The following is a 21,836-nucleotide window of genomic DNA, read 5'->3' as shown; positions in this document are numbered from 1 at the left end:
TAGTCACATGCTCATGAGATGCTAAGTCGCTTATAATAATTATGATGTACGAATCTGTAAAGTTTGGATTATGTCTTTTTGTGGTTTAAATAAAAACATTGTGACCATTCATTTTTGTATATTCCTCGGGGAGCTGAGAATATATCATGAATGTATACTGATACGTCGACCGGTGCTATATTTGTATTTACTATGTTTCCCAATTCAAATTTACATGTCATCATTACTATGGCTATTTACCATGAATAGTAAACTGGGCACCACATATGAGTGCAGCTTAGACAATTTAGACAAGTACCAAAACATATTTGAAGTTTCCAAAATTGCTGTGTATAGACAGCATACCATTCGTCACCACTCGCCTCTTTCCGTAACCTGAAAGAAGACTCGTCCCCCTATCGATGAATGTTATGTGCGAAAATACGACAAACCAATCAGACTGCGCGTATGATTTCAAGTTCTTCGTCAAACAATCCCTCAGAAATAATTTTTGATTTTACGTATGTCTTGCATCTAAAAATATACCCAAGATACAGTAAAATGTGTTCAATTATACTGTATAATTCCGCACATCCCTGTGTGCTTTAAATTGCATCTGAAATATATGTAATACATGGGGAAATATATGTGAACCATTTCGCAAGGAATTGACAATTGTTTTAGGTATGCCCGTTTGCGCTAAGACGGAACCCGGTCGCAAAAATGGCCATGAAAGGAGCACGAGTCGCTATTCGGCTTGTCCCGGAATAACACGAGTTGGTCACGAATGGCAAGCATACTTATCCGGCGATATCGATCCGTCAATGGTACGAGCGAAATTTGGACAAGCTTATGAGAATGAAAGTATTACTAAAAAACACTTTGGCCCAAGAATCCCAACTCGGTAATCCAGTGCATTATATATCCATCCTAAACCGAACAGTTAGGGATCGAGAATATTTTGGAGGATAATCTTATAAAACTCTCTTCATTATCACTGATTCATGAACTTTATTGTTCATTATATAACCATTCGGCATGTTCATAAATGGGTTTCAGCAAGCTTACCTTATAGTTGTGGTTGGACAGGTTATACGCCCGACCTGCGCTACCCCACTCCCACACGTTATCCCAAGTAAAGGCGTAGACTTCAGCACTTCCGGCAAGGTCACGGTCGTATACTGCACTCCCGCCATGCATCAGTCCATCCTCCCAAGCGGCGAGGTTCAAATTCTTGGATGCAGCAAGCTCCGCAACCCGCGTAAAGAAATGCTCTTTAAGCTTCGTCGTTGACACCTTTATTGAGTTGGACATCGTCTGACACGCCGTGGAGTTGACCCACGCCCCCTTTGCGACCTCATCGCCTCCGAAGTTAAATATTCTTAATGGCTGAATCTCTTGATGAAGGAGAAGAACCTGATCCATCACGTATTCGATGAATGCGTAGGTTGAGTTTAGGCAAGGGTTGATGGCATTATCTGTAAACATCTGAGTTGAGAAGTATTTCGAGGGGTCGTTTTCTTCAACCAGCTTAAACTTCATGGCTTCCTCAGTGTTAGTCCGCGCGTACTTTATGTGCCGGACCTCCATAGCCTTGATGGCGGCTCGAGCGTGACCCGGCATGTCGAACTCTGGGATCACTTCAATATGGCGGCGCTTGGCTTCCTTCAAGATATCGCGGTAATCTCGCGTGGTGTAGAAGCCAGACCCGGAAGTGGTGAACGTCGGCCCCGAACCGATCTGTGGGAGCAGACATTTTGTCTCATCGATGTCGTAGCAACGACGGGCACCGATCTGAAGCAAAGGTAAAACCAGCAAGTCAGCAATCGAACTGAAATTGTACAAATATATTTTACGTGAGAAAAACATTAAAAGATGGAGGTATTTTGCTTCCTATAAAAATATAGGATCCACTTTTATACCTAGACTGAGCGAATGTTTTTTAATGCCGTATTCAGAATATTCAAGCCAAAATCACGTCAACGAGTAGACTGGGAATGACTGATTCTTCGTTGGCTGCGATTCGACCGCCTTAACATTACATTCATTAGTCCTCGGTATCAACTGAAACTAGCAGAATATGTGAAGTGCCGTTGTTCGAGCTAAAATCCACATTAACAGAGCAGTTTGTTATAATCTTGTTGCCCGAAACGTTCCAGGTGGAAACATTTCTCCGTGTTTATATACATTGGTTATGAACGGTGCCCAGCCTGCTTCCCAGAGTGTAGCGCAAGTGCTGCCAACACACGGAACCAGGCTGAAGGAGTGTGGCACAGACTTCTACCACATTTTTGGGCCGCCATCTTTTAGCCACCATATCCCAGATTGCTGGGCATACAATCAGTGGAACCGGTTTAGTTGTGTTTAGTATACCATAATAACTTCACAAAATTGCACGGTCCCAGGGAACGGCCGAGTATGGGCCATCCGGCCACTTTATTGTCTTGGTGTATGGGGTGAGGTGAAATTGGGTTTAACGTCGCGTCCAAGATTATTGCACTTATATAGCGACGTGCATGCACGTGTATGTGTGTGTGTGGCTGCTTGTACTAGTCCGGACTGATGCCGATTTATAGTGCTAGCTCACTGAGATACCATGCCGCAGTTTAACATGAATACCCCACTCAGACACAGTATACTGACTCCGAGCCGACCAGTCCTTGTTTGAGCCCCTTAATGCCGAGCGCCAGACAGGGTAACAACAAGTACAATCTTTTAACGTCTTTTTGTATGACGCGGCCCGGGATCGAACCCTGGACCTTCCGCTCTCCGGGCGGAGGCTCTACCACTAGACCACGGAGGCGGTCCTTGGTGTATGGGACGCAACTCAAGCTTTTAACACCACAAGCCCGATTTTGACATTTTCGGGGACTTTAAACACTCACTTGGGTGAGCTCGGGAAGTTTCGGAATCTCCAATCTCCATCCCTCGTCATCGGTCAGATGGAAATGGAACTTGTTGAGCTTGTACATGGACATGAGGTCGAGAAGTTTGATCACGTCTTCCTTGGAATGGAAGTTCCTGGCCACGTCCAGATGCATGCCCCTATACTCAAACCGGGGAGCGTCCTTGATGAACGTGTCATACAAAATACCGCCATTGTTTTCAATCAGATTCAGCAGCGTTTGAACGCCGTAGAAAACTCCCGATTGGCTGTTGCCCTTGATGATGATGATCTGATTGGCTGGGTCCACATCGAGGCTGTAAGCATCCGGGCTATGAGCGATGACGTCACCAGTGATATGGACATCTTCCATGAGGAGGCGGATGACCTCGTACTCGGCTGTTGGAGCTCCGATCTCTATGTTGGCTTTTTCTGAAAAATGGAAATAAAAATATTATTAAAGTAAAATATTATTGGCAAAGGGCAAATATGCTCAACACGACTATTTGCACCCAAAGTCTGGCCACAATATATGTTCGTTTTTCTCATGATGTTTTTTAAACTCACTGAATAGTGAGGAAGGAATGTTCTCTTCACCAATTGTTAGTTAATTCAGATAAGCTTCCAAGCAACAGAAAATATACGACCATGTTGATGATGGCCAAAATTAAACAAACCAGAAATGGTTACACGATGGTGATGTATTTTATATGGGTATCATTAGTTGTGTTTTGGGCCTTAGCTTGCAGGGTTTAGGCGACTGTTTTCAGTTTTATTTTTTTTGTTCAAATCCAATTTTCAAGTGTATACTTTCTTTTGCCAGGCAGTTTTGTACACAATTCCTGCGACTTTAAGAATGCAGAGATGCATCCGCCCTTTCTTGACCAGGGCGTTTTAACGCAATGATATTAATGATAAAGAGAGTGCAAAAAGTTGGAATGCGGTGCACAAATAAAATGTGAGTATAAGTGCTAAATACACATTGGGCTGGGGCACATGTGGAGTTGGATGGGGTTGTACATGAGACATGAAGCCTTGTGAGTGCCATGTGTGAAACTGAAACAATGCAACCATTATTGGCGGGCCATGAAGTTGGAATCAACAGGACTTAATTTAATCCAACTTTAATACGATGTGCGGGATTCTCTCAGTCATTCTCCATCTCGCTCAGACCTGTTGGATGTAGTTTTCCAAGTTGTTATCAGAGAATTGGTGTCACTGAGTATTACACTCCATGCGTGGATGGAGATTGTGGTATCTTTGTTACTGCACCAGGAAGCCCTGGACCATCCTACCCAGCAGTCGTCATCGTTATCGTCAAACATTATCTTGTGTTCGGCAACGTGGGTAACGTAAGTACGCAACACTGGTCATACAGAGTAAGGTCAGGGTTATTTCAGGGTACTCCGCAAATGATACATATGATACAAATGACATGATGATATGGTAATATGGCAGGATACATATGACATCCTACATATGATACGATATATATCATACATATGGCATGATAAATATGGTAGATATATATTAACATGATACATATGATATGATACACAAGATATGATAATAGGACACACAAAATACGATACATATGCCACGATATATATGATATGATACTTATGCCATGATACATATAATATTATACATATGCCATGATACATGCGATATGATACATATGACATGATACATATGCTACATATGATACGATACATATGATACATATCTCAGGATACATATGATGCATATGACATGATACATATGCTACATATGATACGATACATATGATACATATCTCAGAATACATATGATACATATGACATGATACATATGACATGATACATACGATATGATACATATGCTACATATGATACGATACATATGATACATATCTCAGGATACATATGATGCATATGACATGATACATATGCTACATATGATACGATACATATGATACATATCTCAGAATACATATGATACATATGACATGATACATATGACATGATACATACGATATGATACATATGCTACATATGATACGATACATATGATACATATCTCAGGATACATATGATGCATATGACATGATACATATGCTACATATGATACGATACATATTATACATATCTCAGGATACATATGATACATATCTCAGGATACATATGACATGATACATATGACATGATACGACATGATACATATGACATGATACGACATGATACATATGACATGATACGACATGATACATATGACATGATACGACATGATACATATGACATGATACGACATGATACATATGACATGATACGACATGATACATATGACATGAAAAAGACAATACAAGGTCATGATGCGGTCATGGCAAAAACCAGATCATACAAAACTAGAAACATAATCGGGGCGAACCGGGATTCGAAACCACAATCATAGGTTTCTGGCGTACCCAAGGGATGCAACTCTGCACAGCGAATCACGGCGCCTTAGGCGACTGGGCCACCCGTGTCCCCCATAGCGTGAGTGAGTGATTTGGGGTTCAATGCCGCTTTGAGCAGTGTTTCAGTTGTAAACAATGGAAACATGATTTGACCACCCGATTTTACTAAACCATAATTTTCGCTTGGCATGTTGCGAGTCCTAAAAAAACTGGGTTTTTGGGGTTTTTTTTAAAAACAAAGTTCAGATACTCCTTTCAAAGCACTGACTTATAAGGAAAGTATGTCATCAGTCCCCTAATCATAAATTTTTATAGACGTAGGCTAGTGTACCTCTTAAATAAGCTGCCTCTTCATTGAGGGTGTCCGGTGCGAGGATCTTCCATGTCGAGGTGTCGAAGGTCATGTTAACTTCTCTGTCGACCTTCACCTGATGGGGCCGAGGAACTATTCGGATTTCATCATCCTCAAAAATATCCTCAACTCTGTTCCTTGCGTACCTCTCTTGAGCGGTGTAAGGAGAATACATGTCGTAATCGTACCTCTTAAACTGTTCCACGTTTCCGAAAGATTCAACAAAGTCCAGTTTATTCCCAACCGTACTCTGAATCACCATGGGCTGCAGAAGGGGTGCTATGATATACCAATTGGGCATGATGTCCGTCATGGCCACTGACCAGTACTGCATTTTAAACTTGATCTTTCTACTTTTCTTTTGAGGAAAGTCCAAAAAGTCTTCTGTTGGTTCCATCTTGAAATGGGTTCCCGTGAGATGGGTGACAACAATTCCTTGCCCGGGTAGAACATACCCGTCCGGGTGTGGAAGGTTCCCTGGCTCTATCATATAGATACAGTCGAAGTATATCCCCCATTGGTCTTCTTTGCTCAGCGTCTTTGACCCCTCGTTGGTCAAGGTCACCTCGACTTGTGTCGTCAGTTCATTTTGGGTGTTGTCCTTGACCTTCCAGCTGACCTTCAGATGCTGGCTGAAGAGGTTGAGAGTCGCCTGGTTCCATGTCTGACACGTGACCAATGCTGAAATATAACGAATATATTTCATTATTGTGTCAGTTTGTTTGTTTGTTGTTTAACGCCACACTGAGCAATATTACTATATGATGGCGGTCTGTAAATGATCAGGTCTGGACCATATAATCAAGTGATTGACGTCGAAAGCATCGACCAACGCAACTGGGATCGATGACATGCATCAACCAAGTCAGCGAGCCTGATCACCCGATCCCGTTAGCCGCCTCCTACGACAAGCGTAGTCGCCTCTTATGGCAAGCATGGGTTGCTGAAAACCTATTCTCTATATTGTGTCAGTGAACATATATAGTACAACATATATATTTGTAGGAATCTGATCTATGGCAGGTCCACACGTTATTTATTTGCTGGCCGCAATGTGCAATCACATTGTCATATAAGGTCATACAGACATGACGTCAGTCTGCGATGATGTCACGTCGTGTTTTAAGCCTAGATATCTGTCTATCTGTTATATATCGTAATACCTTCAGGGTTACTTTCAATGTATATCTATATAAATAGTGTATATACCCCGCATGTGAAATCGACAACAGGTCACGGTTATGCCATTAACTTTACAGTTTTATACTCCGCACACTTTTGAATAGAAAACTCAGCCCGCTACTGAATAACTCTATGTAATAACACAATACAATGATGCAATAATGCAATGCAGTAACACAATGCAATAATACAATGCATTAACGCTATACAATACACAATGCAATAAGACACCACAATATCAATGCAATAACACAATGTAATAGCACCATGCAGTAAGACAATTCAATAACACAATGTCATAACACTATGCAATAACACTATGTGTTACGCAATTAATTAACACTATAGAACAACAAAATGCTTAACACTATGCAAAACGTTGTGTCGCAATACTAGTGACTGAGTATTTTTTGTACGCCGCTTATAGCAATAATCAAGCAATGGACATCGGAAATGGCTTCACACATTGATCACATGTGGAGAATGGAACCCGGGTCTTTGGCGTAACGAGCGAGAACTTTGACGTCTAGGCTAATCCAGCACCCCAGTCACTGTGCGAGGCATATTTTGAGATAGTGTAGCAATACAAAGTGATGCAAATATATGTCAGTGTATGAGAAGAAAATGCGTTGGTTCTTTTTACACGAATTGGAAAATACTGTCTTTTGTTGGTGAATGCAGATTTTGGTTCTGTCTGTTTTGATTCTAAGTGATTTAAAAATAAGGCACCTGAACATTGCATTTGTCTGCATTTCATGCGGTGCCGTGTACAATATCGTGACCTTCCTCCTGGACAAATACCCTGTCGCGATACAGCGTATGACTGGACTCTGGACATTGGAATAAGGAAGTTATAGCATTGCCTGTCAATCATGCTGGCCTCATATGGAAGCCAAATCGGCCGAAATGTTTTATTGAAAGTCGCAGACTTGATGGTTGGTTTGTTGTTTTACGCTGCACTCAGCAATATTCCAGCTATATGACGGCGGTCTGTAAATAATCGAGTCTGTACCAAACAATCCAGGAATTGATATCAAGAGCAGCGATCAACGCAATTGGGATACGATGACATGCATCAACCAAGTCAGCGAGCCTGACCACCCGATCCCGTTAGTCGCCTCTTATGACAGTCGCCTTTTACGGCAAGCATGGATTGCTGAAAACCTATTCTATCCCGGATCTTCACGGGTCGAATTGCGCTAGGTACTTTTATTCTTCACAACATCGTCTAACTTCACAAGATAGCTATAGATTTATCTTTCGCAATACGCAATTTCGTTTACAACACTGAGTACTATTACAGGTTTAAGACGGTCTGTAAATAGTCGAGCCTGGTCTAGACAAACCGGTGATTGATATTGTGAGCAACGAGCCACGCCGTTGGGGTACAATGGCACGCAATCAACCAAGTCACCGAGACTGACCACCCGATCCATTTAGTCCCCCTACAAGCAGCATAACAACCAAGTCACCGAGACTGACCACCCGATCCATTTAGTCCCCCTACAAGCAGCATAACAACCAAGTCACCGAGACTGACCACCCGATCCATTTAGTCCCCCTACAAGCAGCATAACAACCAAGTCACCGAGACTGACCACCCGATCCATTAAGTCCCCCTACAAGCAGCATAACAACCAAGTCACCGAGACTGACCACCCGATCCATTTAGTCCCCCTACAAGCAGCATAACAACCAAGTCACCGAGACTGACCACCCGATCCATTTAGTCCCCCTACAAGCAGCATAACATTCAAGTCTACCCCGGATTCCTCACAAGGTGTTGACTTTTTGGTGTCCCGTAGGAGCTGTGCGCTTGTTGTTTTAAATGATATTGTTAATCAAACGTTAGTACGTGCCGACCTGAAAGTGCACGTACACTGTGAATGTATGACCGAGATAAAATGACGCAAGCCACAAACCTGATTGGAATTGTTCCAACATCAATGGAAATACATTTACTAATAGTTTTATATTTATCTGTACTTAGGACGTTCCCCCGAAACACATCAGTATATTACATCACTCTTATTTATGCATGATTATTATGCAAACATTATTTACTGTTCTATCATATGCATCTTCTCGCCTCGAAACAATTTGCCATTGCCACAGAAATTATTGTTTGTTCTTTTTTACTGGAAGAAAGAACTTATTGTTTTCCAGTTCGATTAATTTCATAAATCGGTTATTCAAACAAACATTTTTATGATTTATAATCTCGGTTAACATAGGAAAAAAGTCTGGTTTACTTAGCAAACCATCTTGCTAAAAATATATTTACAAAAACATCCAACAGTTGAGAATTCGGAAGGGTTTGTCTTTAGGCATGTTTGTGCTGCACGACAAAATAAGAACTATCGGCTAGTTGAGATCTGTGTGTAAACATAGGTGACACATAACGCACATACAGTAGGTGACAATAATCACAAGACATCTCTCCTGGAAGCAGTTTCTATTGTGCGATTCCGACTTTACCATGAGCATGAGTTTATGAGCATCACAAACACGTTCAAAGGCGCAGCAAGTGTTCACCCGCGCTAACACGGGAACATTGGTAACATGGTCCACAATAATGGTTTGCCTTATGAAAATTCGATTATTTGCAGGATTATCTATCACAGAGCAGGGTTCGTTCCACAAAGCGATCTAAACGCTACAGCTGTCGGAGGTAAGTGTAGGTTCGTTAATTAAGATCAACCTTGAGCTGAGGTCACTTTGAAGATCGGGCACCTATCTCTACGAATATCGTAAGTATATGCTATAATGGGATTATGATAGTCATCGCGATACTACCGCAAGTACTTGAGTTAACGCTGAGATTGTTTTTTTGTAAATGAAACGACAAACTGTCTTCAAGACACTGGGGATCCTCAAGGTCATTCTGTCCAACACAGGATTCTAGGAGGCTAAATATTGTTACTGGGTCCTGTGTAAATACAGTGTGATGGTTCAAATCTCGCTCCGTTGTGCTCAGGGTACGTCGCATCGTAGTAACCTGCCGGTCAAATGTATACACTTGAAAATTGGATTTCACCCAAAACATTACAAACGTTATCAAAACGTTACTAGGCTGAAAACAGTTACCGAAACACAACCATGATACCCGTATCAAATACATCACCATCATATTCAGAATGTATACACCCTTGTTTGATGGTGCCTAAAACAGAACAAACAAGGGATGGTTATTCGATGGTGATGTACTTAATACAGGTATCATAGTTGTGTCTTGGACCTTGTGTTTGCAGTGTTTCGGCGACTGTTTTCTGCCTAGAAACGTTTGCAATTTTGGGTCAAAACCAAGAAAAAAAACTTGAGTCTTTCCTTTGCCCGGCGGTCAAGTTGTAATTAACACTCACTCACTCACTCACTCATTCACTCCCTCACTCCAAGCACCAATGCTGAAAATATTTTTATTAAAAATTACGTGAGGTGTATTTTATCAGCGCGGACTGATATTGCAACATTTGGAAGAATTCGCTTTCAAAAAAGGGTTACCGGTAACGGGTTTTTTAATGTTGTTGAAACGATAAGACTTATCCACTTCACAACTCTGAGATTCAACGCTATGGAGGTGACAATTGAAGTAACGCTCTACAGTTTTACATTGTGCCTTGACCTGACTCCGTTCTTGCATCCAGGGATATCTTCATGGAGGTCATAAAGGTCAAATTAGCAGGATATATCAAATATCGTTATATCAAATGTACTCACTCACTCACTCACTCACTCTTCAAATAAAACGTTTCCCAATAATTAATCTTGTTTGTATGTCACTCACTCACTCACTCACTCTTCAAATAAAACGTTTCCCCATACTTAATCTTGTTTGTATGTCACTCACTCACTCACTCACTCACTCTTCAAATAAAACGTTTCCCCATACTTAATCTTGTTTGTATGTCACTCACTCACTCACTCACTCACTCTTCAAATAAAACGTTTCCCCATACTTAATCTTGTTTGTATGTCACTCACTCACTCACTCTTCAAATAAAACGTTTCCCCATACTTAATCTTGTTTGTATGTCATTACAGCTGTCTCCCATGGAGACTGGCGGTTTGTCTCAGTCCGCTGCGTATTCTACTTCTCTTAAGAGGCGTGTGTTTGTTTGTTTGTTTGTTTGTTTTGGTTACAGCATTCAGAAAAGTTTTCAACAACATTTCGCAACACGCTAGGCCTTACCACAAGGTTTCCGTACTAGTATGGTTTAACTGTAATCAGATAAGTTGTGTATATAATATTGAAGTATTTTGTTTACTGGTTTGAGACGTACAAATTTCTTATTTCTTTGACATGATAGCTTTTTAAAAAGTAATGTAAATATGCTTATCAAGATCGGTCATTTTACGCAGATACAAAGTTCTTTTTACAGCGGTTTTGGAACATCCCTCTGCCTTGATTGACTTATTTTGCTAAGCGACGGCATGCCTTTCTGAAATATAGTAAAGTACTTGCCAGAAAGAAACGTTCTTTCAATAAATAGTTTTCTAGCATAAAATCCGTTTTATGAACGCGGTATGTCTGCTGTTGAGGAGATATTTTTGGAATTTTGAGGATACTGTCAATAACCATTTCTTTAATTACTGGCAACACACTCTCCTTAACGGAATGACCCGGCTGACCAAGAGGTCATAACGTTCAGCACTCGCTCCCACAAAAGGGGTTTCGCACATACAGACCCTCTTAAAGGAGGTATTACTAAGTTGGCTCAGGGACCTGGCATCCCCCCCCCCATATCTAACCACAAACTCGCCCACTAAGCTATGTATAGGATGACTGGTTTTTGCAGTGAGTTGCGTCTGTTTAACGAGCGTCAACAATGGGCTGAATCAAGGTGCCACGCTGGGCCCAACAAATATTTAAGTATTGATTCTAACGTTTTTAAATCACGTTCGTTGTTTGTCGGAACATCTAGGGAAGATCCGGCTAGGGAGATGGGGGTTAAGATGTTTGTATTTTAGCGTACGATTTTTGTTTTTCAAATTTGCACTTATCATCTAATCAAAATAAGTGGGCATCTCACGCAAACGATTAAAAGTCTACGGGTTAGCAGTAATGATTCAAATATGATACATAGGCTTTAACAAACTCGTGGCCTCTTCGTGACCGTGGTTTAATCATGGTTATTGCGTTAATCATACCGAGAGGTATAATACACCTGTGTGACGTGTTTTTAGCGTGACAGTTTTTTTGTTTCAAGGACAATATTCATTCGCATTGTCAGATAACTATGTCATATTTCACACCCTTGAGAAGTCAGGATGGCGATTAAACTACATTGAGTCAGGTTATTTGTTGATCGTTGTTGCATTAAAGATGAATCAAGTTTGTTTTCAATCTGACTTGAGTTTTTCTTCGTGTGATTTGGATTATTTCAATGGGCAAGGTTTACATAGCAGAACACGTGAAGTATTACGATAAAAATAAGTCTTAGAAAACACAAACACACTGCAGTGGGTCCGCCTTGGCGCGTTTCTAGACCTCAGAATCAACTCGAGAAACAAACATATGATTTCCCAATAAAACACACGTACATGAAAAGCATGAATCTCACAAACACGATGTAGTTAGTTGAGGATTATTTTTTGTTACTTAATGCGTTACGTTTGGGAGGACAATGCCAGCCTTGCGCAAAGGAATGTATAAATATGTATATCAAGATGAGGTAAAAAGGACCCCCCTCTTTTTGGATGTGACATTTTGTACCCCCACTTGATCCTATTATGATGTAGGCACGCCTATAAATATGAAATCAGCTCCGGACATTACGACTACTCCCTTAATTCGAACTTCAGTTATAACGAATACTAGGCTATAACGACCATTGTATTTGGTTATAGCAAAACCCAATTTTAATTCCTTTGTTTTTGCTAATATTCATGTGAAAAATAGAACGTCGAATAAAACGAATACTCGGTACATCACAGATAAATATAATTCCCTAGGTTTGTTAATATTGTTGCTATCATTGTTATTAATGTTATGTGAAGAACTTCAGATATAACGAACAATTTGTGATAGTTTTGGAATAAGGAATATGTGTGAGAGTTCGTGATATTCGGGGTGTACCGTTTAGTGATTGTGTTCTGCTAACTTGACCTCCATAAAGATGTCACTGAATGCAACAACGGCGTCGACCAGGTACTTTAAAGTCAGGTCAAGGCACAATGTAAAACTGTAGAGCGTTACTTCATTTGTCACCTCCATAGCGTTGAATCTCAGAGTTGTGAAGCAGATAAGTCTTATGGTTTCAACAACATTAAAACAAACCCGTTATCGGTAACCCTTTTTTGAAACCGAATTCTTCCAACTGTTCCCATTTCAGTCCGCGCTGATAAAATACACCTCACGTAATTTTTAACGAAAATGTTTTCAGCTTTGGTGCTTGGAGTGAGTGAGTGAGTTTTGCGCCGATGTGAGGAATAACATTGTACAGTGTATCAGTGACAGTGTATCAAAGACAGTGTATCAGTGACAGTGTATCAGTGACAGTGTATTAGTGACAGTTTATCAGTGACAGTGTATCAGTGACAGTATATCAGTGACAGTGTATCAGTGACAGTGTATCAAAGACAGTGTATCAGTGACAGTGTATCAGTGACAGTGTATCAGTGATAGTGTATCAGTGACATTATATCAGTGACAGTGTATCAGTGATAGTGTATCAGTGACAGTGTATCAGGGACAGTATATCAGTGACAGTGTATCAGTGACAGTATATCAGTGACAGTATATCAGTGACAGTGTATCAGTGACAGTGTATCAAAGACAGTGTATCAGTGACAGTGTATCAGTGACAGTGTATCAGTGATAGTGTATCAGTGACATTATATCAGTGACAGTGTATCAGTGACAGTGTATCAGTGACAGTGTATCAGTGACAGTGTATAAGTGACAGTGTATCAGTGACAGTATATCAGTGACAGTGTATCAGTGACAGTATATCAGTGACAGTGTATCAGTGACAGTGTATTAGTGACAGTTTCTCAGGGAAATTGTATCAGTGACAGTGTATCAGTGACAGTATTATAGTGACAATGTATCAGTGACAGTGTATCAGTGACAGTGTATCAGTGACAGTGTATTAGTGACAGTATATCAGTGACAGTATATCAGTGACAGTGTATCAGTGACAGTATATCAGTGACAGTATATCAGTGACAGTGTATCAGTGACATGGTATCAGTGACAGTGTATCAAAGACACCAGAAATGGACTTCACACATTGTACCCATGTCGGGAATCGAACCCGGGTCTTCGGCGTGACGATTGAACGCTTTAACCACTAGGCTACCCGACCGCCCCTAATGTGTTTTAAGAATACGACAAAATACGCTCATCACATCATGAAAATTAATTTAACCACACATCAACATTTTTTATAAATATTAATATATAAACAAGGCGATTAACATACAAAGCATAGTCATTTGCAATCTTTTTTAATTCTATTATCAACATGAAAACAACATGTATTTGTTTATTCCGCCACAGGGAATCCAGCCATTGTAAACATTCGAGTTTGCCTGTTTAATCCATACACACCGACCAAACTGTTCTACTCCCTCTTACTAAATAAAAGTTCTTGTCGACTCACACAACGAATGATTGCCTAATATATGTTCATGAGGCCGACGTGATAACCCGGCTTGTTACAACCTAACACTCAAATCGAAATTCAACCAGAGAATACCTATCCACCACGTAATTAAGTATATTCTCAGCCATAGTGTGTTTGATGAAAGGCTTGTAACACAAACATATTTGTTAATCTATGAAAAAAAAAGATTAGCTCAATATGTTATCTTATCCATGTTTACCTCTAAAAAAAGGTGATGGAAAATGGAAAAATTATTTTTAGGCTATTGGCTGTAACACATTGGTACGAAGGCTTTTACATATACTGTCCCTGCTATATATAAGCAAAACAATTAAGCTAACAATAAACACAATTCTCAGATTAGCGGTTGTTTATTGAGCGCTTTAGACCTCCCGGAAACCTAAACAAAGGTATTTCAAATACGCTGACATAAATGTCGTTGTTTACATGTAGGTTTTATCCGTATTGCAGTTATTTACATCTTTGACAACAAAGCCAATACTGTGTGTGGACTTGTCACGCGAGAGGCCGCGCTGCCGATCATCTTATCTATAAAAAGGTATATTTTTTATTTAGGTGTCAGGTGTAAACACAACCGATATATTGGGGCTCTCTACGAGGGAGTATGTACACTGTCAACATTATGTTGCGTTATTCTTACACAGGGCTAAGTTATGCGAGGAACAGAAACTTTGTGAATACTGTCGAACCTCGTTGTGTCGAAGTCGTGGGGACCTGGAAAAAGGTTCGAGTTACCCAGGGTTCGAGACACCCGAGGTTCGAGACATCAGGGGAATTTTATCCGGGTTTCGAGACATCAGGGAAATTTTATGAGTTCGAGACAGCAGTGAATATGACACAAATACAAGTTCGGGACAACGAGGTTCGACTGTATATGCATACATTTTCCGGACTGTTCCCTTCCGCGGATTCCCGACAACGATTGGTCTGGCGTAGTCAAAGCGTGTTTAATCCCTGTGAGGATTCCTCGGTCGAAAATATTCTTGTTCCTTAGTACAGTATGTTTGTAGACGTGGGACGTTTATCACTATTTATCTCAGGCCTGTCTGGTCAAGATCCCACATGGTTACAATGTGTTAAGCCCATTTCTGGTGTCCCCCGTCAGGAATATTGGTAAAAGCGGCGAAAAAACCATACTCTCGTCACGATCATTCACAAGCCGCAGTCATATATAAAATATAGATGAGTGAAAAAAACAGAATCGTCTCGAAAGAGTCGAATACAATCGGGTTGCATCAATGTGTTATACAATTAGTGTGTCATCGTACCACAAAGACATTGATGTGTCCTCATGTCCAAAAGAACTGGTTTAGGTATTCCAGAGTTGACTATTCACTTGCATGACTGACGTATAGCAAGGAGCTATGACACACCGCCATCTTAACACTACGAGGAGTGTAAAGGGACTCTTCCGCAAAACGATCTTCACGCGAGTCGATTGTAACTCTGCAACACTGAATTACGACAGTCGTAGCGCTCCCGGGGCTTTGTGGGACAGGGGACAGCTTGGTCCCGTTCCACAAAGCGATCTTAGCGCTGAGATGATCGTAACTCCCATACTTTAATAAACACTTACGACAGTCGTAGCGCTACGATGGCTTTGTGGACCAGAACCCAGGACTATACTGTGGCGGAAAACAATATCCGAACAGAACAACAGCTATATTGAACTTCAGTTTACCTTGTTTGCGCTCAAAAAATACATGCATTCGTGCACAACCTACGATCACGGATCAATGAGAACGCACTGACACTTGGTCTTGGACGTATGGGTAAATAGATATATTCAGAGTCATGATTACAACCAGGGTAGTAATCTCTTTCTAGAAATAACTCAGCCAGGTCGCGACCACAACTAACTTACGTAACTATGATGGCCGAGAAGGGCCATTATTTTCCCACAACTTTTATATCTTAATAAAGATCAATACATGCGTAAATTTTACTTCGCATTTCTGTGCTCTTGACAATGACAAAGAATAACGAATAAAAAAAATGTTTTACTTTTGTCGTCACCTGACAACATTGATATTGTCATGTGTGGCGCACTCAATAAGACAAATGTAGTATTGTATCTCCATATGTATACTATAACGGTATGTCAGAAAGTATCGACGGTACACACGATCATGTTATTACACGATCCAAATTATAGCCCAGTGTATTTTTTCTCTACCTTATAATTTGTATGTGTGTTGTTTTACGCCGCACTCAGTAATATTCCAGCTATATGACGGCGGTCTGTAAATAACCGAGTCTGGATCAAACAATCCAGTGATTGACCGCATGAGCATCGATCCACGCAATTGGGATACGATTACATGCATCAATCAAGTCAGCGAGCATGACCAGTCGATCCCGTTAGTCGACTGTCACGACAAGCATGGGTTGCTGAAGACTGGTTTTTTACCTTTACCTTATAAAGCGACATTGCGATAATGTACGCAATAAAGTGATATTGTGAATCGGCAGAGTCCTTTCGTACTGTCGCATCGTATTATCGCTATCTCGATGAAACAAACTAACATAACAAACTCTGTCTCGCACGTACATACATGTAGGGTGATAACAGTATATCCAATCTCGTCCATCATACATGTACACTACTGATAAGAGTGGCTGTCTAGGCCGTCAGGTATATACAAATGTTGAAATCAAAGCAGGAGTTTAGAGAGAGTGTTATAACATATATAACATACATATGAGACACGTTTGATCTGTGAGTCACTATGAATAAAATCAAATCAATATACATACAGTAAAATAGACATGGTGTGCTTGACGTCATTGCACTTATATACCGACGTTTATGAGTGTGTGAGTGAGTTGGGTTTAACGCCGCTTTTAACACTATTCCAGTTATATCACGGCGTGTCAGCTTAATGTAGGAGGAAAGCCCCAAGTGATGCACGTCTCAGGCGTTTACCACTTCGGTGAAACCCACGATAACGGGTTTTTTGCTGACAAACCTAGAAACATAATCGGGGCGAACCGAGATTCGAACCCACAATCATAGGTTTCTGGCGTGCCCAAGGGACGCAACTCTGCACAGCGAATCGCGGCGCCTTTGACGACAGGGCCACCCGTGCCCCCCGACGTGTATGAACGTGTGTGCGGCCGTACGTGTGCCTGCGTGCGTGCGTGCGTGCGTGCTTGTGGACACTCAGACACAGTGCACTGACTCGGAGCAAGACCACTCTTTGTTTTATCCCCTTAATGCCGAGCGCTATGCAAGGCAACAATGACGCAGCATCTTGACGCAGTACATGAAACGAATTTATCATTACGTCCTTACGCGTTACAAAGATTCATTCTCGAAGTAATGTTGGCGAGTGACAATAACATCTCATAAGTGTCATCGAACTGTAACGAGATCAAGGTAAAAACCCTTCATATTGACCTTTTAGAGATGACGTCATCAAATATATCCTACAGATGACGTAAAACAAATTAATCGTCTTTTCAACATAATATTCTTTCCTACTTTGACAAACATGTATAAAAAATTTGCTGACGAAAGGAAATAATTTGATAATTAGAAACATTTAATTTGGCTTCGATAATCTGACAATCACAGCACCAGGGAAGTCGGCGATTTTACACCGGGCACGGCCATTTTGGAAATCCATCTCGGATCTCTAGGGTCAAACTCACCTCTAATTTTTTATAGACAAAAAATCTTGACGGCGGGGAAAAAATAACAAAAAAACTATATAAAACGTCGCGAAGTAACGATTATGGGGAATGCGTCAGACAGCTCGGGCATGGTGGATGTCGCGTCAGTTCGTGTAAACGTTTTTTGGAAGGCGCTGCCCTTTAACACAATGATTTTACAAAGTTTTTATGCTCACAGTTAAACTCGTGTGAAAGCAACAGACAAGCAACGAGATAAACATTGTGACCTCCAATCTCACCAACCGTTAATGTTGAACTCAGGTGAATTAAAGGGCTATCAGTATATAACGTTTTCGTCATAACGTTTTACTCAAAGATGATGGTTAATGTGGAGATTATCTACAATTCAAAGTCAATGTGAGTTACGATCACTTAGGTGCAAATGTGGGATTCATATCAGTTCAACTTTCCCCATGTTAAACAGTCCGCCACTTGCAGTATTAAAGAATTGATTATAATCTCAATGGTTGATTTGTTCATACGTTAATTTCGAAATCAGCTTAGTATTCCAACATTTTAAGTAAGAATGAGAGTGAATATTGTTTAATGCCGCAGGCAGCAGCATCACAGTTATGCAACTGTACATCGGATATTTAAAAAAAAGAAATAATAGCGAGTTGTGATTTTTGAAACGAGATAAGACATGGACTAGAAGTATAGTTTTTTGACGATCCAAAACCATTTATTATTATCATGATCATTTTTGTTACAAACTGATCATCATCAGTTTAATCAATTGCAATATCATCATAAAGACGTAAGTCCACACGATCGCAAACTGCCGAATTGAATAACCTTTGGTTCTACCATGAATCAAACGCGAAACGCATGAACGCAATTCAAATCTAAATGTCACCAAATCCCCAAAATAAAAGAATTAAAACTATTTATCTTTTGATCCGTAAAAGGTTTTTATTGTTAAATCCCCAAAGAATAGTACAGTGTTTTTACCGGTCGGTTTTACCGAGCCTCCTATCCCGCCTGCTATTTTGACCGTTTTTCCCTCTTACCTGGAATAACAACGACCAACAGCAGCCGCAGCCCCATGTCTATCCCCAAGTGCGTCAGCATCCCCCTAGCGCGTCCCCTGGATGTGTCAGCCGCGGACGAGAACGCGATCAACACCCCTCATCTTTGTTGATTGTTTACTGCCACCGATTTAAAGATTCTGCGTCGCCTTACGAGGGGTTCGTTGTGAGTGTTATCGGTGTTCTGTTTGGAGATCTGCCAATGCTGAGCTGACTCGGGTCAAGGGAGTTTGATCGAGTTGAGCGTGTTGGTGAGGTTGGCTGTTGGCCGATGCGAATTTGTGTGTGTGTCAGTGAGTGAATGAGTATAGTTTTAACCCGCGTTTAGTATTTCTTTCAAGACTGTTACGACGAGGAACCAGAATTATGCCTCACACTCTGCACCCATAAATGTGACAAATGTGACAAATGGACATTCATGCGGCGAAGCAAACTACACTGACCAAAAATGTTAATAGTAATAATATTTTTGGGATACCTTTTTTGTAGTGACGACTGAGCACACAATTTCATAAAAATATAACCCAAAATAGTCACGATCCCTCACGTTTTTGTTCCGTATACATTCACGGGTTAGCGAGTGTGTTAATTATGAGAGTCGGCGCATTTTACAATTATACAGCCAAATGAAGACCGGAGATTCCAAAAAATGGCACCAATATTGGAGCCATGATGGGAATAGAGCCCGGATTGTCAGCGTGATGATGGTCGCTATGTATGACGTCCTTTAATGATATGACATTTGACAGCGAATAAGCTATATTTTATTTTTTAGGTATTTTTTCCCATGGGTGTCTGTCTATGTCCCTCTGTGGCTGTCTGCCTGTGCGGGTCTCCGTCCACCTGCCTGTTCATCCGCCCGTCTATTTGTCTGGTCTCTGTCATTGTATCATCTAATGGGTAGGTTCATCCGCCCGTCTATTTGTCTGGTCTCTGTCATTGTATCATCTAATGGGTAGGTTCATCCGCCCGTCTATTTGTCTGGTCTCTGTCATTGTATCATCTAATGGGTAGGTTCATCCGCCCCTCTATTTGTCTGGTCTCTGTCATTGTATCATCTAATGGGTAGGTTCATCCGCCCGTCTATTTGTCTGGTCTCTGTCATTGTATCATCTAATGGGTAGGTTCATCCGCCCGTCTATTTGTCTGGTCTCTGTCATTGTATCATCTAATGGGTAGGTTCATCCACCCCTCTATTTGTCTGATCTCTGTCATTGTATCATCTAATGGGTAGGTTCATCCGCCCGTCTATTTGTCTGGTCTCTGTCATTGTATCATCTAATGGGTAGGTTCATCCGCCCGTCTATTTGTCTGGTCTCTGTCATTGTATCATCTAATGGGTAGGTTCATCCGCCCGTCTATTTGTCTGGTCTCTGTCATTGTATCATCTAATGGGTAGGTTCATCCGCCCGTCTATGTGTCTGGTCTCTGTCATTGTATCATCTAATGGGTAGGTTCATCCGCCCGTCTATTTGTCTGGTCTCTGTCATTGTATCATCTAATGGGTAGGTTCATCCGCCCGTCTATTTGTCTGGTCTCTGTCATTGTATCATCTAATGGGTAGGTTCATCCGCCCGTCTATTTGTCTGGTCTCTGTCATTGTATCATCTAATGGGTAGGTTCATCCGCCCGTCTATTTGTCTGGTCTCTGTCATTGTATCATCTAATGGGTAGGTTCATCCGCCCGTCTATTTGTCTGGTCTCTGTCATTGTATCATCTAATGGGTAGGTTCATCCGCCCGTCTATTTGTCTGGTCTCTGTCATTGTATCATCTAATGGGTAGGTTCATCCGCCCGTCTATTTGTCTGGTCTCTGTCATTGTATCATCTAATGGGTAGGTTCATCCGCCCGTCTATTTGTCTGGTCTCTGTCATTGTATCATCTAATGGGTAGGTTCATCCGCCCCTCTATTTGTCTGGTCTCTGTCATTGTATCATCTAATGGGTAGGTTCATCCGCCCGTCTATTTGTCTGGTCTCTGTCATTGTATCATCTAATGGGTAGGTTCATCCGCCCGTCTATTTGTCTGGTCTCTGTCATTGTATCATCTAATGGGTAGGTTCATCCGCCCGTCTATTTGTCTGGTCTCTGTCATTGTATCATCTAATGGGTAGGTTCATCCGCCCGTCTATTTGTCTGGTCTCTGTCATTGTATCATCTAATGGGTAGGTTCATCCGCCCCTCTATGTCTGGTCTCTGTCATTGTATCATCTAATGGGTAGGTTCATCCGCCCGTCTATTTGTCTGGTCTCTGTCATTGTATCATCTAATGGGTAGGTTCATCCGCCCGTCTATTTGTCTGGTCTCTGTCATTGTATCATCTAATGGGTAGGTTCATCCGCCCGTCTATTTGTCTGGTCTCTGTCATTGTATCATCTAATGGGTAGGTTCATCCGCCCGTCTATTTGTCTGGTCTCTGTCATTGTATCATCTAATGGGTAGGTTCATCCGCCCGTCTATTTGTCTGGTCTCTGTCATTGTATCATCTAATGGGTAGGTTCATCCGCCCGTCTATTTGTCTGGTTTCTGTCATTGTATCATCTAATGGGTAGGTTCATCCGCCCGTCTATTTGTCTGGTCTCTGTCATTGTATCATCTAATGGGTAGGTTCATCCGCCCGTCTATTTGTCTGGTCTCTGTCATTGTATCATCTAATGGGTAGGTTCATCCGCCC

General features: G+C 41.2%; 1 protein-coding gene across 1 annotated transcript in view; it reads right to left on the bottom strand.

Annotated features, from left to right (window-relative positions):
* LOC124131226 overlaps positions 1 to 19,335 on the bottom strand; it is a 36,690-nt gene extending 17,355 nt beyond the window's left edge. The window contains exons 1-4 of the mRNA XM_046494339.2: positions 19,145 to 19,335; positions 5,629 to 6,330; positions 2,865 to 3,295; positions 1,048 to 1,773 (exon numbers count right to left, since the gene is read on the bottom strand). Coding sequence (XP_046350295.2) covers positions 1,048 to 1,773; positions 2,865 to 3,295; positions 5,629 to 6,330; positions 19,145 to 19,205 — 1,920 coding nt within the window. The 5' untranslated portion in view covers positions 19,206 to 19,335. The remainder of the gene's footprint in view (positions 1 to 1,047; positions 1,774 to 2,864; positions 3,296 to 5,628; positions 6,331 to 19,144) is intronic.
* Between the last annotated feature and the right edge of the window lie 2,501 nt (positions 19,336 to 21,836).

The sequence above is a fragment of the Haliotis rufescens genome, unplaced genomic scaffold (assembly GCF_023055435.1).
Source record: "Haliotis rufescens isolate VD_foot unplaced genomic scaffold, xgHalRufe1.0.p SCAF_14, whole genome shotgun sequence".
Classification (NCBI taxonomy): domain Eukaryota; kingdom Metazoa; phylum Mollusca; class Gastropoda; order Lepetellida; family Haliotidae; genus Haliotis; species Haliotis rufescens.
The sequence above is the reverse complement of the archived record's forward strand: the minus strand, read 5'-3'. Positions and strand labels throughout refer to the sequence as shown.